Source organism: Notamacropus eugenii, chromosome 4 (assembly GCF_028372415.1).
Source record: "Notamacropus eugenii isolate mMacEug1 chromosome 4, mMacEug1.pri_v2, whole genome shotgun sequence".
In the NCBI taxonomy this organism is placed as follows: domain Eukaryota; kingdom Metazoa; phylum Chordata; class Mammalia; order Diprotodontia; family Macropodidae; genus Notamacropus; species Notamacropus eugenii.
In genome coordinates, this window is record NC_092875.1 from 316,937,550 (window position 1) to 316,956,676 (window position 19,127).

The window sequence follows — 19,127 nt, forward strand, 5'->3', positions numbered from 1 at the left end:
ATATCACATTGCAAGGGCAATGTGGCCTGCCAATAGCAACAGAAGCATAAGCTTAGAGAACAGCTTTAGTATTCCAAGCATACAACCCAGATGAGGGTGAAAGTAACAGCAAGAGGCAGGTGATTTAGTTATGATTCTTAGCAATGAGAACACATCAGCCCAGCAAAATTTATGTTGGAATAGACTTAGACATACAGTTAGTTTATGAGGATGCACTTTATTGTGTGTGACACCACAAACTAATAGTTGGAGTTGGAAAGAGGAAAGATTGTAGATGACCTACAATCTATAGATAATCATGTGTGAAATAGCATTTGGAGGTTCACTGCTTGATAACTGTTATAGATTTTTCAAGTCCCAGTCTTGCCAAAATGATCTATCTATAGCTAGTGAAATGTAGGGAGAAAATAGAATTGTATCTTCTAATTTTTTGGCCTTTCTAAAGCACGAAGACATTCTAGGAGGTGAAAGAAATGAATTGTGAAAATGTAGTATGTGGTAAATTCAAACATTTATTCTGCTCTCCCTTTTTTGAATTTATGTAATGGTTTGTGGCTTGCTGGGAAATGATTAGCAGATTGACAAATGGTAACTAGTGCCAAAACACATGTATTGTCACATCTATTAGCAGAAATTGACATCATTCCAGAATTATACCCAGCCAGCAGATAACCATGGCATTTTTTCCCCCAATCACTATTGCATAGTCTAGCACCCTGGCCAATTATAGCAAATCTCATTGTATTATTGTTTAGGGGAATAAAAAAAGAAGATGTTTCATGAGAAATACTATAATATGTGTACTGAGTTGGTTGTGGAAAGTATGAGATACTTTGTACAGGAAAATGTCAAGGACACTGGAACATAGTAGACACCACTGGTCATCCATGTGTGCCTAAGATCAGTACATGCTTTTTTAATAAAAAAGAACAAAGAAAAATTAGCCAGTGCTGACTAGTGTCTATTATGCTATGTGACACTTATGAGGATCAGAAAAGATATAGGAACCCCAAGACTGGAGTTCTCTGTGTGGGCTGTTTGCAAAGGTCAAGGTGGTAAAGATTTATTATACTTTTCAGTGGGCAAGAGTTTTTTAGAGAACCTGCAACCTTAGAGGGGGACAGTTAAAGTTTATATAGGATATTCTATAGTAAAACATGTACCAAATATGCTAATTAGGTGGCTCAGGGTAGGATTAAGGAGTGGTTAGTTCCTAAAGGAACATGTATTTTTAGTATCTACTGCACAGGTATTTTACCCAGAGTTCATCGGGAAATAGCCCAAGTTGGCTGCTACCTAGAGGTGTGGTTTTAGGCCTGAAACATCACTAAGTCAACTAACCATCAGGGCTGATGGAGGAGTACCAGGCTGCTCTCATCAATATTTTGTTAGACAAGATAAATGAAGGGAGTATACATACATCTTAGCCTAGGATACATATAATTGGTCAGGAAGTAGTAAATATTTTTGTGACCCAGTACACAGCCAGTTCAACCAGTACACAGCTGGTTCAAACTAATAAATTCTATAGGTGCCACTGGCTACTGTATCGTGAAGAGAGATAAAAGTTTTGCTAGGGTAGGCTATTCTTGATCTGGGGAGAAACTGCCAGGGAAGGTTAGGGAGAAATGTGATTTTTACAGAGAAATATGATTTTAAAATTAGGGTCCAAGCACAGGCACCCAAGCACCCCATCAACACCATAACAGTGAAAATTCTGCTACATCATCTCTGTTGAAGAGCACACTGTGATTTGATTGACCTCAAAATATTTGTGACTTTCTTACAGAAATGCCAGGGGAACTGAATGGTGGTCATACAACTTCTATTTTTCAGAAGCAGAACTTTGAACTCAGTCTTCCTGACTGTAAGATCAGTCTTCTATTTACCACACCATGCTGCCTATCATTCTCAGCTTTAAACAGAATAAGTGAATTAGCTTTTAATAGATATAGGTGTGATGCCAGTGATACTAGGGGAGGCCCATTCCTTGCAAAATACCTCTTTACCTGTTGCTGATACAGGAAACTTCCACAGAGATTCCTTTACCTTAAAGCTTTCTGGACAAGTCAAACTACAATCTCCTTGCATAGATAATGACTTAAGGGATCATCAGCTATGCATTCATTCATTAGAAGGAGCTTCAAACACTTTCTTGAAATAAGATTTTGACAAGGGAATGAAGAGAGCCCTAGGTATCTGAGGGAGTGTAGAAAGAATTCTCCAGAGCAGATAGAAGATTGGAGGGGGTGGAGTTGAGATGAAAGGAAAAAATAAAGAATTTTTTTAAAAACATCCTGTTTTGCATTTTTCCCTAGGATTTCCCCAGGAATAATTATGCTTTTTGGTCTGAAGTGGTACAGAAAAAAACCCACTGACTACAGAATCGAGGACCTGGACTGAAATCCAACTTCTGCTACGTTCTATTTGTGTGACTCTGGACAATTCATTTAGCCTCCTTAGGCCTCTGTTTACTCCTCTGTAAAATGGAGATCAGGGAAAGGTAGACTTCTATTTCTAGAGCTATGATTCTTTGGGTTCTTTCATAAGAACCAGACTTGCATTTGGTTAAACTCATTCGGAAGATTCAATTCAATGGAGATTTTTAATTGAAATTATTTTAGATGTAATATTTTTGTCTTTCAAGGGAAGAAAAAGGTAAACTGCCACTTTGAATCACCCAGTGAATGAAGGAGCATTCACTGAAAGATAAATTCTTAGAGAATAACTCAGTAAATGATTATATACTTCTCTCACACTACAATTTTGGCAGATACAATTTCTGCATAGGATTTAACAGCCATTAACAAGCCACAAGATAAACAGATTGAAAGAGACAGCTGAGCCAGCCACTTGCTAGCTCATCTTGAATTTACTTCCTTTTATTACACAGACTTGGAACTGAGATGAGTGAATTTCCTGCAAGAGAATAATTGAGTTTGAAAGTGTCATTGTAAGAGAATAATTTTCTGAAGTTAATGGAATAGGAGACAGAGTCTTGGGCACTTCCTGCCAATGTGAAGTGCAGTATAACTTAATCACAGAATCATAGTAGTGGTAAGAAAGACCACACTTTTTCCTCTCTGGCCAAATCCCTATCCATTCTGTTTTCTGTCTGTTAAGACTGTCAGAGAAAAATTTTTGTGGCCTCTTAAGGAGCAACACCAGTGTTCTGGAGTTCCCCTGGTCAGCCATTTCTCTCTTATCACCTAAATTTCCTTGTGCTTAAATTCTCCTTTTTGTAAAGTTATTCGAGGACATTTTACCATTGTCCAAGTGCAGTCCTTAGCTCAAGGCTTGCTGACTCATTTTTTCACTGTGAAAATGGATGCCACCAAAATGGAACCATGGGTCATCAGCTTGTTTCGCACCTCCCAAAGTAGACGGTGGCAAAATTCACTGAAAGTTCCTAAGACACATTCCTAAAAAGGAGTTAAGAAATGATTTGAGAAATATGTCTCAGGAAATATCCAAAACAAGTAGCCTAGAAAATAAGTTAGTCCATTAGAAGCTGAAAGAGAAGTCTCTCATTGTGAGACAAACCAACATTATCATGACATCACATCTATATCTATTAAAAATATGGCATTGTGTAATTGAAAGAACTCTGGAATTGTACTCAGAAGACCTGGTTCTGAGACCGAGCTCTGACATTTCTCACCTTCACCACCCATCCTCCATTAACTTCAGTTCTCTCATTTGCAATATGGCTGTAATTGTATTTGCATTCCCTAGCGTACAGGGTCGTTGTGGAGAACAGATCAGACAGTGTGTGAAAAACGTAAGTGTAATAAAACAACCACCAGTGTGCTAGTAAATGCTCAACAGCCAATTCTTTTTTTAAAATATATACTTATGACACACTTTAAATTAAATTTGCATTATTAACATTTTTCATCATTTTCTTAAACCTAGATAATCAACAAAGCAGTAAATCAAGCTCTGAGATAACAGCATTTACTGATTTGTGAGTCATAAACGCTCACACTGGAAATTTAATAATTAGCTCTCTTGAACTGGCTTCAGCACATGCCTGACACTACTCTAATTGGGAATTGAAAAATTATTCATGTCTCAGCATACATAAGGGCATTAACCACATGCTAACATTTCTAAATCCACATGTCCAAAAGGTATTTCCAGGGAAATGAGTTCTATTCTGGACTCTGTCACATTTCTTCAGTCTCTTTGTGGCTTTGAGAAAATTAAGAGTAGTTTTTTTTTTCTTTTAGTAGACCACACTTCTGACTTAAATGGTACTGAGAACTGATGATGAAACTTCTACCAATACAGACGTGCATTGGTTCTGCAACTTTTACTCTTAGAAAGTTACCTAGGCCATTGAGAGGGGATAACTTGGCCAGGATCTCACATCCAAGATGTCAGAGGAAGGACTTGAACTCAGGTTTCCTGACTCCAGAGCCAAGTCTGTCTTCTAAGTTATACTGCCTCTCATTTATAAATCACTACACAGACAGGGAGGGAGGGGGAGAGAGAGAGGGAGAAAGACAGACAGACAGACAGAGACAGAGAGTCAGAGAGAGAGAGAGAACTTTATAAAGTGGTTTTCTCTCAACAACCCTGTGAGGTATAGTAGGTGTATTATTTACACTTTATGTAGCAGATAAGGATTATGCCATGGCTGACAAAGTAGTTTTGTTGCATTAAAGAGTGTATATAGGTAATTACTGACATGTAAGGCTTTGAAAGGGAGCTTGCAGACATATTGTAGGGGGCCTTAAATGACCAATCTAAGCAACTTGTAATTATTCCAAAGGCAGTGAGGAGCCACTGATGAATTTTGTCTCGTTTTGTTCTTTTTAACCAGGAAAATTACTTGATCAGTACTGTTTAGCAGGGAGATTAATTTGATAGTTTGTGAAGGATGGATTGTAGAGAAAAGAGCCTAGAGATAAAGAAACTAATTATAAAGCCACAGTCAGATGAGAGATGATAAGTACCTCACCTAGGGTAGTGGCAGTGTGATTGGGGAGAAAATAATTGGTATGAGATATTGTGGGGAAATTCAACAGAACTTGGCAACTGATCTGGATCAAAAAGAAAAAGGCAAAAGTCCAAGATAGTTCCAAAGTTATGCACCTATATGACTTGGATAATGATGATTCTCTCAAGTGAAAGAGAGAGCTTATGGGAAAGGTCCCAGTTTAGGGGAAAAGAAGGCAAGTGTGATTTGGGACATGAAGTACTTGAACAGGAACAGAGGGCTATAGCTGGTGTTGGCCTCAACTATAGCTTGTTTTTCCTTCTTCCAGAAAGGCAAGTAGTATTACCACTAGAGTAAAAGATTAAGTAATTTTAGCATTCTCTGACTCCTGTGAAAGATTGATTTTCAACACAGGTAATAGAATTCAAGTACTGTGACCTATGAATTTTCTGTCCAAGTTATGTGTAGGAGATTTTCTTTTTAACAATAAGTGGTGCTTCAAAAAATGCTCACAAAATAGAGCCATATCCTAATGTGAAAAATCTCCCTTAAAGGAAAATTTTCCCTCAAGAAATTCAGGAATCAGTCTGTGTCCATTTTTAACTGCTGGTATTTGATCACCGTCAGTAGTTGTCTTTATGCTTAATCAGTTAGCTTGAAAGGGAACCTGCAAAAAAGCATAAAAGCCTCTGAAATGATGAAAACATCAAGAACCTAACTCAATATCCTGCAGGAGGGGTGGGGCTAGAGCATGCATGATTGATGATACCTTTTGGGCTACATTTCAAATACCTGGAGATTTACGTTAGAATAGAGGTCTATTTGCAAAAAGAGTATATCAAACTACTACATGAGTATGCAAATATTTGGATGTCACACTTCAGTTGTGGAATAAATGCTAAAATTTAAAACTTTAACCTAATATAAAATGCTTCTGCTTCTCACCTTCGTGAAAGGTAGCCTAGCATAGTGGATTTTTCCAGTAACTACATTCTAGCAAGGTCTCCCTGTGCTCCCTGTACAGTTGATTTTTTAATCAAGTATAGTATGTTCTGTTTATGTACCCTGCAAACCTCCCTCCCAGTTAACACCAATCTATCCATTAATCATCATTAAATCATTTCTGAATCTAACACACAATATTATCAAGTCCTTGAACTCTTTGCCCCTAGTCCTGGCTGAGTTGAAAGAGATAGTCAGACTTTAGGCATCCTGATACAAGCAAATGCTCCCTGCTCCAAGGACAGAGTGTAGGGATTGCCTTCAAGATGCTCCTCCAGCCAAACCCAGAAACTAGTCCTGTTGAGACAAGATGCTTTGAAGGAAAAACAGGTGACTAAGACCACTACTTCCTCTCAGCTCTTAGTGGAGATAGCTTGAAACTCTGTATCCAAGAGCCCTCTAAGAATAGCCATTCTTGCCCAGAACTCACATCATTCCACAGTCATGGATGCCACTCCTAAGCCATCAATGAGAATAGCAATTCTCCTGAAAATTGCCTGCCATCCTTACCACCAACCACCACCAACTGCCAACCATGAGAAAGTTGTCTCAAGACCTGACAGAACAGTAACATCACTTCCTTGTAGCCATCATAATGGAAGCAACCTTTGTGGAGGTATGTCTTGGCAATTTCCTCTAGAGGGAAAGGGGGTGCCCACAATCTATTAACCCTCTTAGATTAGTGGTCTGTAAGGTACTTCCACCACAATATCTTTCTGTCTCTTCATTTTACCAATACCCATGACCTCTGTGCCATACTCCTTTCCTCAAGTTTATGGATTTTTCATAGGATTATATGTCCTTGCTATAACCTTCCACTGTAATAGCCTATCCATGAATTATATCTCAGTGATGCCTATAATGTAATATTTTATTTAAATTCTTTTGTTGTACTTTCTAGCTCACTTTATTACTTGGACTCTGCATTTAAGACTAGTTCTTCATTAGCTAGACTGGTGGAGCTAATCTAGTATTTTTAAGTTTAATAGGGACAATTATAAGTATTTAGGTTCAAAAAGTCATCCTCACAAAAGTTAGAGAGGCATGGTGGAAAACAGTCTCGGTATTTTAGTAGATTTCCAGCTTAATATGAGTCAACAATGTGATATGGGAGCCCCAAAAGCTAATGTGATCTTCCCAGACATCTCCACATCATACCACCTTGCCCTGGGCATAATTCTCATCTCCGTCCCAATGAATACTTTGGCTCTACTTCTGGGACACCAGCCTCACAAAGAAACATTTTTGCCTTATCTCTTAGAACCAGGCCTCCAAGCCATTAGAATAGCAGCAAGGAGAAACAAAATTTTACAGGCTTTTTTTTTTTTAATCCCTCATAAGAACCTAAAATTAAAATAAAAAAGAGGATAATTTGGAATGGAATTATAACAATTTCTCATCTTGGCATTTAAAACCCATTAGCCTACCTTTCCAGGCTTGTTATACATTACTCTATTTTAGCCAAACTGGTCTACATTCTATTCCATGGATTCAGCAGTCTGTCTCCCTCTGCATTCTTAGAAAACTTGCCTTGGCTCCATTTAGAATCTTGAGCTTCCTTTAGATCTCATTTCATGTACCACCTCCTACAGCAAACCTTTCCTGATTCCCTATTTATTAGTGTTTTGTCCCTTCCAAAATAAGTATGAATATATTTATGTTTACATGTTGTAAACCTTTTCCCAGTAAAATGTAAGCATCTTGAGGTCAGGAGGAATTTTTCTGATTGTTTTTGTATCTTATCCTTTCCTGTCCTCTAGTATATGGGTATAGTCGTTCATCCTCATATCCAAGGAACAGCTTTCACTGAGCTCTTTCATCTGAGTGCTTTGTGGTCACTTTCTCCCACATCTGTTAACACTGATAACCACTAAGGCAAACCACCCATTTGCTGCTTGGACAACTCTAATGGAGGGGCCTCCTGAGGATGTGCCTTTATACTTTGTTTATCTTGTGGTGACTACCTTGCCAGATGTGATCAGCCATTAGCAACTTGCTGCTAATGCACTGATATAAGTAGTGGGTACAAACAGCAGCTATTGGTGAGATATTCTTAGAACAAACTTCTAAAACTCCAAATTCAGTTTCTTCTTTCTCTACCTCCCGTCTTTTGTCTTCATTAAATCATAAATGATCATCCTCAATCTTGTGTGTTTATTACATAACAGATTTTGTTCTTTGATACTTGTTATTCCATTTTATTCCTATGAGACAAAACTGTTCTATTTCAGAAAATTGTGGTAAAAGATTATATTTGTTTTTTTCTTTTAATTTTATGCATTCTTTCATCTTCTGTGCAATAACATTAAATTTCTATTTCACAGCAATCACAAATTCAATAAAGATAAAAATCAGTTCCTTTCTCAAGCAAATATCTATCCAACAAATCTAAATGTAGGGAAATTTTCCCCAAGTTATGCTCCAATCAGATTATCTAGTTTTACGTGGTAAGATGATGAATCATTTTCACCAGAGAGCTCTGTCTCTTAGTATTTTCTTTCCTCTACAAGTTCCTTTTTAGAGATTAAAACTACCAAAAGTTTACTACTCAGAATAGCTAGTTATCATACACAGAGATTAACCTTAGTCCCATTCCCTTCTATATCTTCAATCAATTTCATTCTCCTCCCTGAATCCTCCCTCTCAATCTATAAACATACTCAGAGTTCATTTAACCTAAAAGATCTTTATTTCTCCCTGAATATGACTTGAACTAACACCGTCTTGGTCTTTCCTACTTTTATCTTTTCATTACTAATTTCTAGATACTTTCATGATTATATTGCCATTTGGTCTAGTGGAAAGAGCATTTACTGTGGGATCAAAGAACTTGGGTTCATACCCTGCCTTTTGCCACATGCTAAGTTTGTGACCTTGGGCAAGTCATTTAACTTTCTTCGCCTCAGTTTTCTCATCTACAAAATGAAGAGTTGAACTAATTTCTGATTTTATTATTCTCTTGTGATTTTACTTCCAATCCTCAATTGACACTGCTATCTCAACTTTCAATGTTGGCCTCTTAATTGCTAAATTCAGTAATTTTGCCTCAGGGCTTATACTCCCTGAATTCTCTGTAGTGACTAATAATTATTAACATTTATATCACTCTAAATTTTACAAAGGATTTTCTTAACAGGTACCACAAAGGTAAGTAGTCCACTGTATTATTATCCAGAAATCTTAGACATGAGGAAACTGAAACTTTTAGAAGTTAAGTGACTTATCCATAATGACATAGTTCAATCCACAAGTGTCTCAGATTTTTTTTTTTTTTTTGGTGAGAGGGCACCATGACGCCCCCTCACAATATTCAACAAAAATATTATTTAACGTAATATTTAGCAAAGTAATGACCCCTTCCAACTTAACAGCATCAATTGTGGACATATTGAATTTGAAATGCTGATAGGACATGCACTGGGAGATGTGTTAAAGATATCAAAAGATACTGGTCTGCAGCTCATTACATTGATTCTTATCTCTCCCACTCTACTGGATGCTTCCTCTCAGCCTGAAAATATGTTTAAGTCTCTCCTATACAAAAAATAATAGTCACTTGATATCCCTTTGCATTAGGCAGAAGTTTTCTGAAGAAGTTCCCCTTACCGTAACATAGCTTTCTCCCTACACGCAACCTCTCCACAACTTCCTTTGGCTCCAGCTTCCTTAGTGGCTACCTGATGAAAAACTTCCTTTCTTGAAACTTTGTTGGCCCCAGCTTCTCTGATGAAGTTTCCTGTCCTAGGGTCAATACAAAGTCTAAGCCATGGAGAACTGATGCCTGTTAGACTTAGTGGGTGCCTGGGACTACACTAACTAATCTACCTTAATGGTCAGTTTCCAGATTGAGAAGGTGAGGGGAAGGTTTACAGAGAAACTAAGCCCCTCTCTATTTTTGCTGTATAGCTTTGTTGCGTTTCCTTGCTGTATTAGGGCAAAGCAAACATCTTCCCTTGTTAAATTTTCTGTATTTATGAGTGCCTTATTTCATCCCAGCTTTGAATCTGAACTAAGAGGGTGCTGGCTTTAAAGTTGGGTCTACGATATTTTTCAGCTTATCAACCTTCTTCTCTTTCCGCCTTCACTGCTAAACTATAAAGAAGGATTAGTCTATGCGACTGACTTCTCATTTTTCACTCCTCAGTCATTGCTTAGTTCTTTGCAAATGAGTTGCTTGTTCCCAAAATTCTGTTGAAATGACTCTATAAAAAAAGTCTCTAAAGCCTTTATTTCCAAATTCAATGGTCATTTTCCATGTTTACATCTTCTTTGGCCACATTATGCCATTTGTGATGGTGGATAACCAACTCTTTTGTGTTGGTAGGCAAACTTCTCAGGGTGGAGAAAGGCATTTGTATTGTATTTAAAATAAAATATAGTTGCTTCTTTATATGATGACCAAACACAATTTTCTTTTGGTGCCCCTTCCCAGTTTTCTTTGCATTTCTTTAATTTCACCCTTTAATTTCAAGCCCAGTCATATGCTTTGGTACAGTTTTGCCTGTACCTCTAATTATGCTGACTCCTCAAGAATGACTTAAGGACTACATAAGAATCTTAAAGTTTAAGGGACTTTAAGTTACCTCATGAATGTCTGTTAAAATCTTTCTTCAACATTCCCTGATAGCCATATGCTTTTTCATCCTCAAAATAATTCCTTATATTCGGGTACCTGTAGTGCCTTTCTCACTCTGACCTTCCCTCTCCCCTCAAATCACTCGCTTTGGTCCAGAAACAAAAGCTACCCAGATTCTAAGCACTCTTGCTGTGAACATCCACTAACGATCATGGTTCATAAGCTCAAGTTCTATATTTGTTATTAAAAAAAAAGTAAAATAATGAGAAAAAAAGCTACTGTCATATTGGGTACATCCTATATGGAGGATTCATGAAGCAACTTAGAAAAGAATCATAAAGGATGAGAAGCTACAGAGAGGATTCAGTTTAATCTGGCAGAGAAAACTGCACCATAAGAATCATGAATCCAAATGAATTCAGACTATTATTTTCATTCATCTAGCATATAATCTTGCCTGCTTAACTAAAAACCCCTTAAGAATAGGAACTGCCTCTCATTCATCTTTGTACCCAAGTACCAAGCAAGCTCCCTTTCATAATCAACATGACAAATGCTTATTTAATTGAAATCTTTCTTTTTAGTTAATTGAAACAACTCAAGAGAAGCAGTGTGGCAAAATCGATAGGACTGATCTCTATTCCAGAAACACCTGGTTTTGATTCCTGCCTTTATATAGAGAATGCTTGACTCTGCACTCTGAGTGCTCTAGGCACATCTCTATTACAAGCTGTAGAGGAAGCACTAATTTATATTGGTAGAGGGGGCTTCCTCATCTCAAGTTGACTAAAGCAATGAAATCAGGGTTCCAGTCCCCAGTATAACTCAAATAATGACAAATATTAAAACTAACCTACCCAACAATTCCTTTTCCCAGAATAAGGTACAAGTTTTCTTGATTTTCCTGTAAGATCATTCATGATTGTGGATCAATAGCTGTTAACAAGTACTGTTCCCAGTATCATTTTTGACATTTCAAGCAATAAGGTATTCAAGCCAGTAATTCTCTCTCCTTGGTCCCTGCAGTACAGAGTGCTGTGCTAAATACTGGAAGATAAACAAGATTTTTAAGAGATACAACCCTGCCCTGATTAAATAATTAAATCACAATATAAGATGACAAAATGATATTTAATGTATGATGGTTTTGTTGTTTTTTTTTTAAGTGATATAAATAACAAGCAATTTAAGTTCTTAGAAAGCAGAGATCACTGACTTGGAGTAAAGTTGGAGTGGGCCAGCTCTTAAAGGATAGCAATAACTTAGATAGCTGAAAGGAGTCGATAAAGCTGGAGGAATCATAGTGATCTTAGAAAATAATGAAGAGACCAACATCAGGGAACTTCAGTGAGAATTTAATCATGAAAGTTGTAGGTGTTAACTTTGGAAAGATAATTTGAGTGTAAATTTTAGAGCACTTTGAATGACAAGTTAAGAAGTTCAGATTTTATCCTGAAGGAAATGGAAAATCACTGAAGATTTTTGAGCAAGGAAGCCTTATGATTTTTTTTAAAAAGAAGTATTGGAGAAAGATTATTCTGGTAGTGGATTTGGAGATCTGTGTAACATAACCACAGGTTATGGTCTCAGGAGAAAAGAAATACTCAAATTGGAAGACTTATTACTACTCATACTTTATCAAGGGGTGGAATTCCTGTGTAGAATGTTGACATCATGATTGTGTTTGTTCCTTGGTCTTGAATAGAGCCTGCTTCTTGTCAATTAACAATAATAGCATGATTGATTTGTGTATATACCCACATAGCCATCCAGTACAAAGCTGTGAAAATTCCCTATCTTTCATCATCAACATGGAGAGATTCTTGCATGTGCCAGGTATTAACCATGAATATGGCAAGGACTCATCCTGACATGAGAGTCTTCTTAAGACTTGACCAATTATCACTGTACTAAGTGCTGTGAGATTTTTAATGTTGCCCTTATGGATTTTTCTGACTAAGACTGTACTAGAGTGGACAACGAAGAAAGATTGTAGGCAACTTGCTTTGGCTTGTTGTTGCAAAGGCAATAAATAAATTCCCCACTCATTGAATGATCCTGCTGAGTATCTCAGAATTTGTAATTCAGAGTTCAAAGCCAAAGTTACATCAGGGAATATTATGTGACCCCAGGGCTGCTAGCATCTCCACTGTCTCATGACCATTGGATCTCCTGCCAGGGCCTGCCATGTTACTTACTACACATTACATGCATTCTCCTGCCTCATTATCTTGTCATATAGAATGTACAGGATCAGCCCAGAATCAGTGAAGATAACTATGGTAAAGACAGGGCATGCTAACTTCCATCCCCAAACCAAACACCAATAATAAATTCATCCCTAGTTCTTCTAAGTCTTACTCTTCTACCCTGCCTTTCTACCATGCCTTATTAATAAACTTCCTTCCCTATCCCATTTCTTCCCTCTTTTGTCACTATCTGAAGCCTGGCTATTTCCTGAAAACATCATATCTCTTATAACTCTCTTCAAGGTTGGTTATCCCTTCTTTCCCATCCTCTGAAAAGCAAAAAAAGCATATGTCTTGTTTACCACTGCCACTTTAAGATACTTCCTTTGCCTCCATCACTCGAGGTTCACCTCTTATCCTTTAAATTTTCCTCCCTCCTATCCTGGTCCATGATATTTCCTTATCCCTCTACAAGAAGTTCTCTTCTTGTCTCACAGTTTTCTTCTTTGCTTTAATTCTTATCCCTTTAAACACCTGGGCTTCTTACTTCTTCAGTTACCTCAACTCCTGTAACCCCTGTAACCCCTATTCCCAGTTTACTTTAAGCATATTAGGGTAATAATAATAATAGTAATAATAGTATAGCATTTATATAGTTCTTTAAGGTTTTCAAAGTGCTCTATACATGCTTACTCATTTGATTCTCATAACACAGTGAGGTAGACACTATTATCATCCCCATATTATATATGAGGAAATTGAGGTAGATAGTGACAATCCCTCATCTTTCTGTACTACGAGTAGTCATGTGTCAGGACCATGGAAAGGAATGATTATTAATGAGCACCATCACTCCGACTCCCTGTTCAGGGAATGTAACTCATTCAATTAATGGCTTATGCCTCTATCAAGCTACTCTCTGCAGTCATTTCTTCCCACCATCTGTATCAGTCAAAACCTGTTTAAAGGTCATAACCTTAGTAAATTGCTTGACTGGATTAGGTATAATAAAATTAACAAACTTCCAAGTATATTATAGAAGTTTCAAATGTCTCCAGTACCCCCAAATCCCAGATCAGAATTTCACTCTTAATTAAAGCTCAATTGGTATGAAATGAACATAAAACCTGTGTATTCATCAACCCCTCCCCCCAACTTCTTCCTGGTATAGAGAAGGATGAAGTGTGTTAACTTAGGAGAGTCAGCACTGGTAGAGAGTTCTCCTCATGGACTGAAGGATTATAGAAAGTGCCACAGTTGCATGTACTGGTTCTACACATTTTTTGATCATTAGTTCCATTGGACAGGAACTTTCTTGCTATTCTACAGGTTATCACAGCATAGTATTCTCATACCAGGGTCCAGTGCAATTTTCTTAGCACTGCTTCTGTGAGAGGCACCACTTACTGTCTTTTCCTAGGTCCGGGGGGGGGGGGGGGAATCAGGATAATTATGGGGATATTTTTCCTATCTTTCTTTGAATATCTAAATTTAACCTTGAAAAGTATGCACTCTCAATGATATCCCTGAATCATTTCCCCCCACCACAACCACACATACAGACACCTCTCACTCCAACACACCACCACCAGGATTCTTATGGTCTTTACCACAAAGTGTTATGGAATATATAGTCTGTTGAGAAACACATCCCTAAGAATAGGTCAAATACATATCTGTCCAATGATATCAGTCATTGAATCCAACTTGAAAGTCAGAGGTGTGAGTAATGTAAAAGTCAAATTGCCTTCACATCTACTTGCCTCTCTGAAACAATCAGAAAGTAAAAAAGAAGACTGTAGCCTTATGCTAGGTTTTGTGAGGTATGTGGAAGAAATTAAAGATTTGTTCTAAAAGAATTTGCAAACTACTTAAGGAAGCAAAACTCACTCTCTGTCTCTCTGTCTCTCTGTTTCTGTCTCTCTGTTTCTCTCTCTCTCACTCTCGATCTTGCTCTCACTCTTTATCTGTCACACACACACACACACACACTTCAAAATGATAGCACAATAAAAAGTAAAATGTAGAAAATGCTAAATTGTGTGATTTACAGTACAAGGGATGTAGGAGTTTAGAAATTTGTGTCGAGCATTCAGGAAAGTATTGGATTTCTATACTTGCAGATGAGAAGGGAGGGCATTCCAGGCTAATAAAATAATTTATACAAAGATTCAGGGCCAGAAATTAGTTTAAAATGTTTGAAGAAGAGTGAGAAAACTGACCTGACTAAAGTAGATGGTATGTTTTGGGAAATAGTGGAAAATAAAAGTAAATGTGAAAAACAGGCCAGATCATGGAAGTCCTTGAAAACCAGGCAGTGAAATTTGGATTTCATGCAGTAGAAAATAGGGAACCATTATTTTTTTTAGCCAGGAGCTTCATTTAATGGAAGCAACATTTAAAGAAAATTAATCTGTCGGTAGTATCAATTTTGAATTAAAAGCAGGAAAAGACCAGGATCAAAATGGCCACTTAGAAGTCTTTAGAAATAGTAAAGTGATGAAATTATAGGGCCCTAGACCATAATGATTATTATACCAATAAAGAGGTTGGGGCATATGCAAGAGATGTGTAAGAAGAAAATTTGAGGGAGATGGAGAACCATACAATCAACAAGTATTTGTTAAGCACCTGCCATATGTCATGCAGCTAGGTTCAGTAGATAGGCCTGAGTTCAAATCTGGTCCCAGACACTTAGCAGCTGTGTGACCCTGGGTAAGTCACTTAAACTTGTTTGCCTCAGTTTCCTCATCTGTAAAATGAGATGGAAAAAGAAAGGTAAGCCACTCCAGTATCTTTGCAAAGAATATCTCAAATGGGATCACAAAGAATTGGATAAGACTGAAACAACTGGAGAACAAATATGCCAGGTGATCAGGATACAAAGATGAAAAAATACTAGTATATGCATATGGCAGTGAAGAAGAGAGGGCACTAGCAGTTGAGGTGATCAGGAAAGACTTCATGTAAAAGATAGCATTTGAGCTGCATCTTTAAAGAAAAGAGGGACTCTTAGGTAAAGGTGAGGAGTAAATGTGTTCCAAGTTTGGGGGATGGCCTTTTCAAAACACAGAGATAGGAAATGGAGTGCCATGTGTGAGGAACAGAGAGTTTGTCTGGATAATGAATATAAGAAGGGAAATAATGTATAACCAGCCTAGAAAGATAGGAAGGGTCCAAAATGCAAAGGACTTGCCAGAGGAGTCTACATTTTATCCTAGAGGCAAAAGAGAGTCATTCCACTGACGTTTGAATAGGATAGCAATATGGTCAGACCTGCACTGAAGGAAAATCACTTTGACAACTGTATGGAGCATGGATTGGAGTGGGGAGAGACTTCTGACAGGGAAACCAATCAGGAGACCATTGTAACAACACAGGCAAGAAAATGATAAGACTCTGAACTGAGGTGGCAGCTCTGTGATTAGTTTGTAAGGTATGTGTGAATTGTGAATAAAAGAGAAAGAATAATAAAGAATGACTTTAAGGTTTTAAATCTGGATAAAATTTTACATATTTTCTATGCTACTATCAAGTTTCATAAGCCAGCGAACAATTTAAATACATTAAATTTTTGGGATAGAGTTTGGGTTAAAATTATTAACAATAGCATTATAGGGAAGAGACTAAGAAATTATATAAGGTTCTCTTTGATTAATGTTTGCATGTTGGTGCCTTAATAAAATTCTAGAGTGCAAGAAATGTGTGTTAGAGCTTTTTGATAGTTAAAATTTCCAAGAAAATCACTAAAAGTACTACTTGTATTTGACAAAAATCATTGTAAGAATACTTATAAGAAACTCATGAAGTATCTTTAACAGTATTTATTTGGATTAAACTTTGTCCCATTTTAAAATATTTATAAAAGGAAAATAAAATCAAAAAGTACCATTTTTATAGGACAGAAGTCTTGACCTGTCAAGTAGATAGCTGGTTTATTGCTAGAAATTATTGACTTAATTCATGAAACATATTCTCTCAATCTGGAAAATATCACAGAGATTATCTAGTATGATTATTTACTTCATATTAAAAATAAGGAAACTGAGCCCTAAAAAAAGGTCACTTGTCCAATATCATATGGTACAGCTAGTGACATAAAGGCATTACTAAAGATCATTCACCTTGGTTCTTATGGAGTCTAGGTATCAATAATGTCCCTTCTTTCTAATCTGTAATTTACATCCCTAAAATGGGACATGTAAAGTGCTATGTGTAATACTATACTTATAGTGGTTACTTGATAATCTTGTCATTTAATGACTTTAAAAATAAATAAAGTAGAAAGTAGTGGATTCTGGAATGTATATAATAAATATCTAACACAAAGTTGTTAGTGAAAAATTCAATAAATTATGTTTATGGCTTATATTGCCAAAGCCAATTTTATGTAAAGGATTAGAACTTTTTGCATACAAAAAAGTGTGTTTCTTGAGTCTTATTCTATGGAATTAAATATATCTTGTGAAATTTATTTTCTAGTAATTATTGTTAAGGCAAATGTTAATTAAAGTTATAATTTATAACAAAAAGCAAAATAGAAATACAGTTCATTAATATGTTATTTCTTTCTAATGACAAATGAACTTGCATTCTGAATGAAAATGGACATTGTGAAAGAATAGGGTTTTTAAAAATTGCATTTCCTAGAAGATAAATTTTGGAAATTGTTTATTTCAGGACAAATAGTAATAGTCCTATGGAATTGATCTGAGCATTGATGGATGCAAATTATTTTTGGAAGAAATTACTCCTGAGAACATGTGTAAAAATGCATTAAGTGGCCTCCTCAAAGCATGAAGGAATTGTGCAGCAAAGTGGCACAGTGGAGAACTAGGTGACTCAGTGGATAGAATGCCAGCCCGCAGACAGGAAGACTCATTTTTCTAAATTCAAACATGACCTGAAATACTTACTAACAGTGTGACCCTGGTCAAGTCACTTAACCCTGTTGATCTCAGTTTTCTTATCTGGAAAATGAACTAGATAAAGAAATGTCAGACCACTCCAGTATCTCTGCCAAAAAAAAAAAAAATTTCAAAAGGTGTCGAAAAGAGTCAGAAATAACAAAAAATGATTAAACAACAAACACAAAATACATACCTTAAATACCAAGGAAATTGGTTATTGAAATGAAATCTGGTCAAATGAAACACAAACTTATTCTAGTCATGAAATCATAAAGAGATAGTATATGGACCCTCCTACAAAGAAATTCCTCATGAATACTACATATGGTAAAAACAGATCATTCTATCCGTTTACTTGTTTTTTATTATTATTATTATACTCAGACAAAATTCTCTTTTAAATGAGAACATTATTCCATTTCAGATAGGCTTTAAATTAATCCACAGAGAAATCATTCTAATTTACAAGGGGTGAAGTAATTTTATATTTTCTGATTATTCAAAATTACTAAATTATGCATTTATGTGCCTGCAGATGCAATAATTTTACTGTTTCCATGAAAAGGCATCTTGAAAATGCTTAGCATGTTGTTTATTTTCAGTGTATATGTTTTGAAATATGTGTTATTTACTTGATAGACTTGAATCAAAGGAGCCATTCCTGTCTGTTGGGTGAGTATGTCTGCAAATCTTCTTTCAACATTAGTTGCTTAACTCAGTTGAATAATAGAATCCTTCTGATATCATGTAAATTCCATATTCCATATGAAGTCATATCAATGCATGTTTTATTCATACATCACCATAGATGTTTATGTTTTTAAATTTCTTTTATGAAAATTTGCCATCTAATATATACAATTAATAATTATGAAACATGAATAATTCAGTTGATGAATGATTATAAAGTTTTATACCCTTCAACAAAATAGAACACAAAGCAAATTAAAAGAGAGATTTACAATGTAGAGGTAAGTTTAGTTCTGTGTATTTGCTCTCCCAGGTCCTCTTAATCTTAACATTTCTGCCTCTCCAATTTCTCTTCACTCTTTTTCTCTCATTTTCTCTGATTCAGCATTGCTTCTTCTCAACTTTTCTAAACTTGTCTTCCAGTATATGTTCTTTTCCATTTTTCTTATCTCACTTTCATCTCCCCAACACCATCATATTGAATGCTGCTCTGAACACACAGAGGAAGAGTCCTGAGGCAGATAAAGGTGAGGCTGCAAGCTAACCGGCCCTGCTGGGTAACTGCTCAATCATGACACGGGTCTCAAATTCCAGCTGCTCTTTCACTGATATCATAATGTGATGGCGCTGCTGGCTATAGTGTACATGTGCCACTATTGCAATTCAGAGTTCATTGAATGTTTGTGTTTCTTTTTTGTCATTGAGGAGTAAATTTTGTGAAATATGAAAGTTCATTCTGATTGATAGCTAGTCAATTAGCTAGTATTAATGACTTTTAATGCCTGGTATAAGGATGTGTGGCATTGAACACAAAA

At 36.4% G+C, this 19,127-nt stretch overlaps 1 protein-coding gene across 3 annotated transcripts in view; it reads left to right on the forward strand.

The window, feature by feature from the left end:
* Positions 1-19,127, forward strand: part of RALYL (RALY RNA binding protein like) — an 800,002-nt gene that overhangs the window by 641,388 nt on the left and 139,487 nt on the right. For all 3 annotated transcript variants that reach the window (XM_072604984.1, XM_072604985.1, XM_072604986.1), the window contains one exon: positions 18,262-18,294. In XM_072604984.1, coding sequence (XP_072461085.1) covers positions 18,262-18,294 — 33 coding nt within the window. The remainder of the gene's footprint in view (positions 1-18,261; positions 18,295-19,127) is intronic.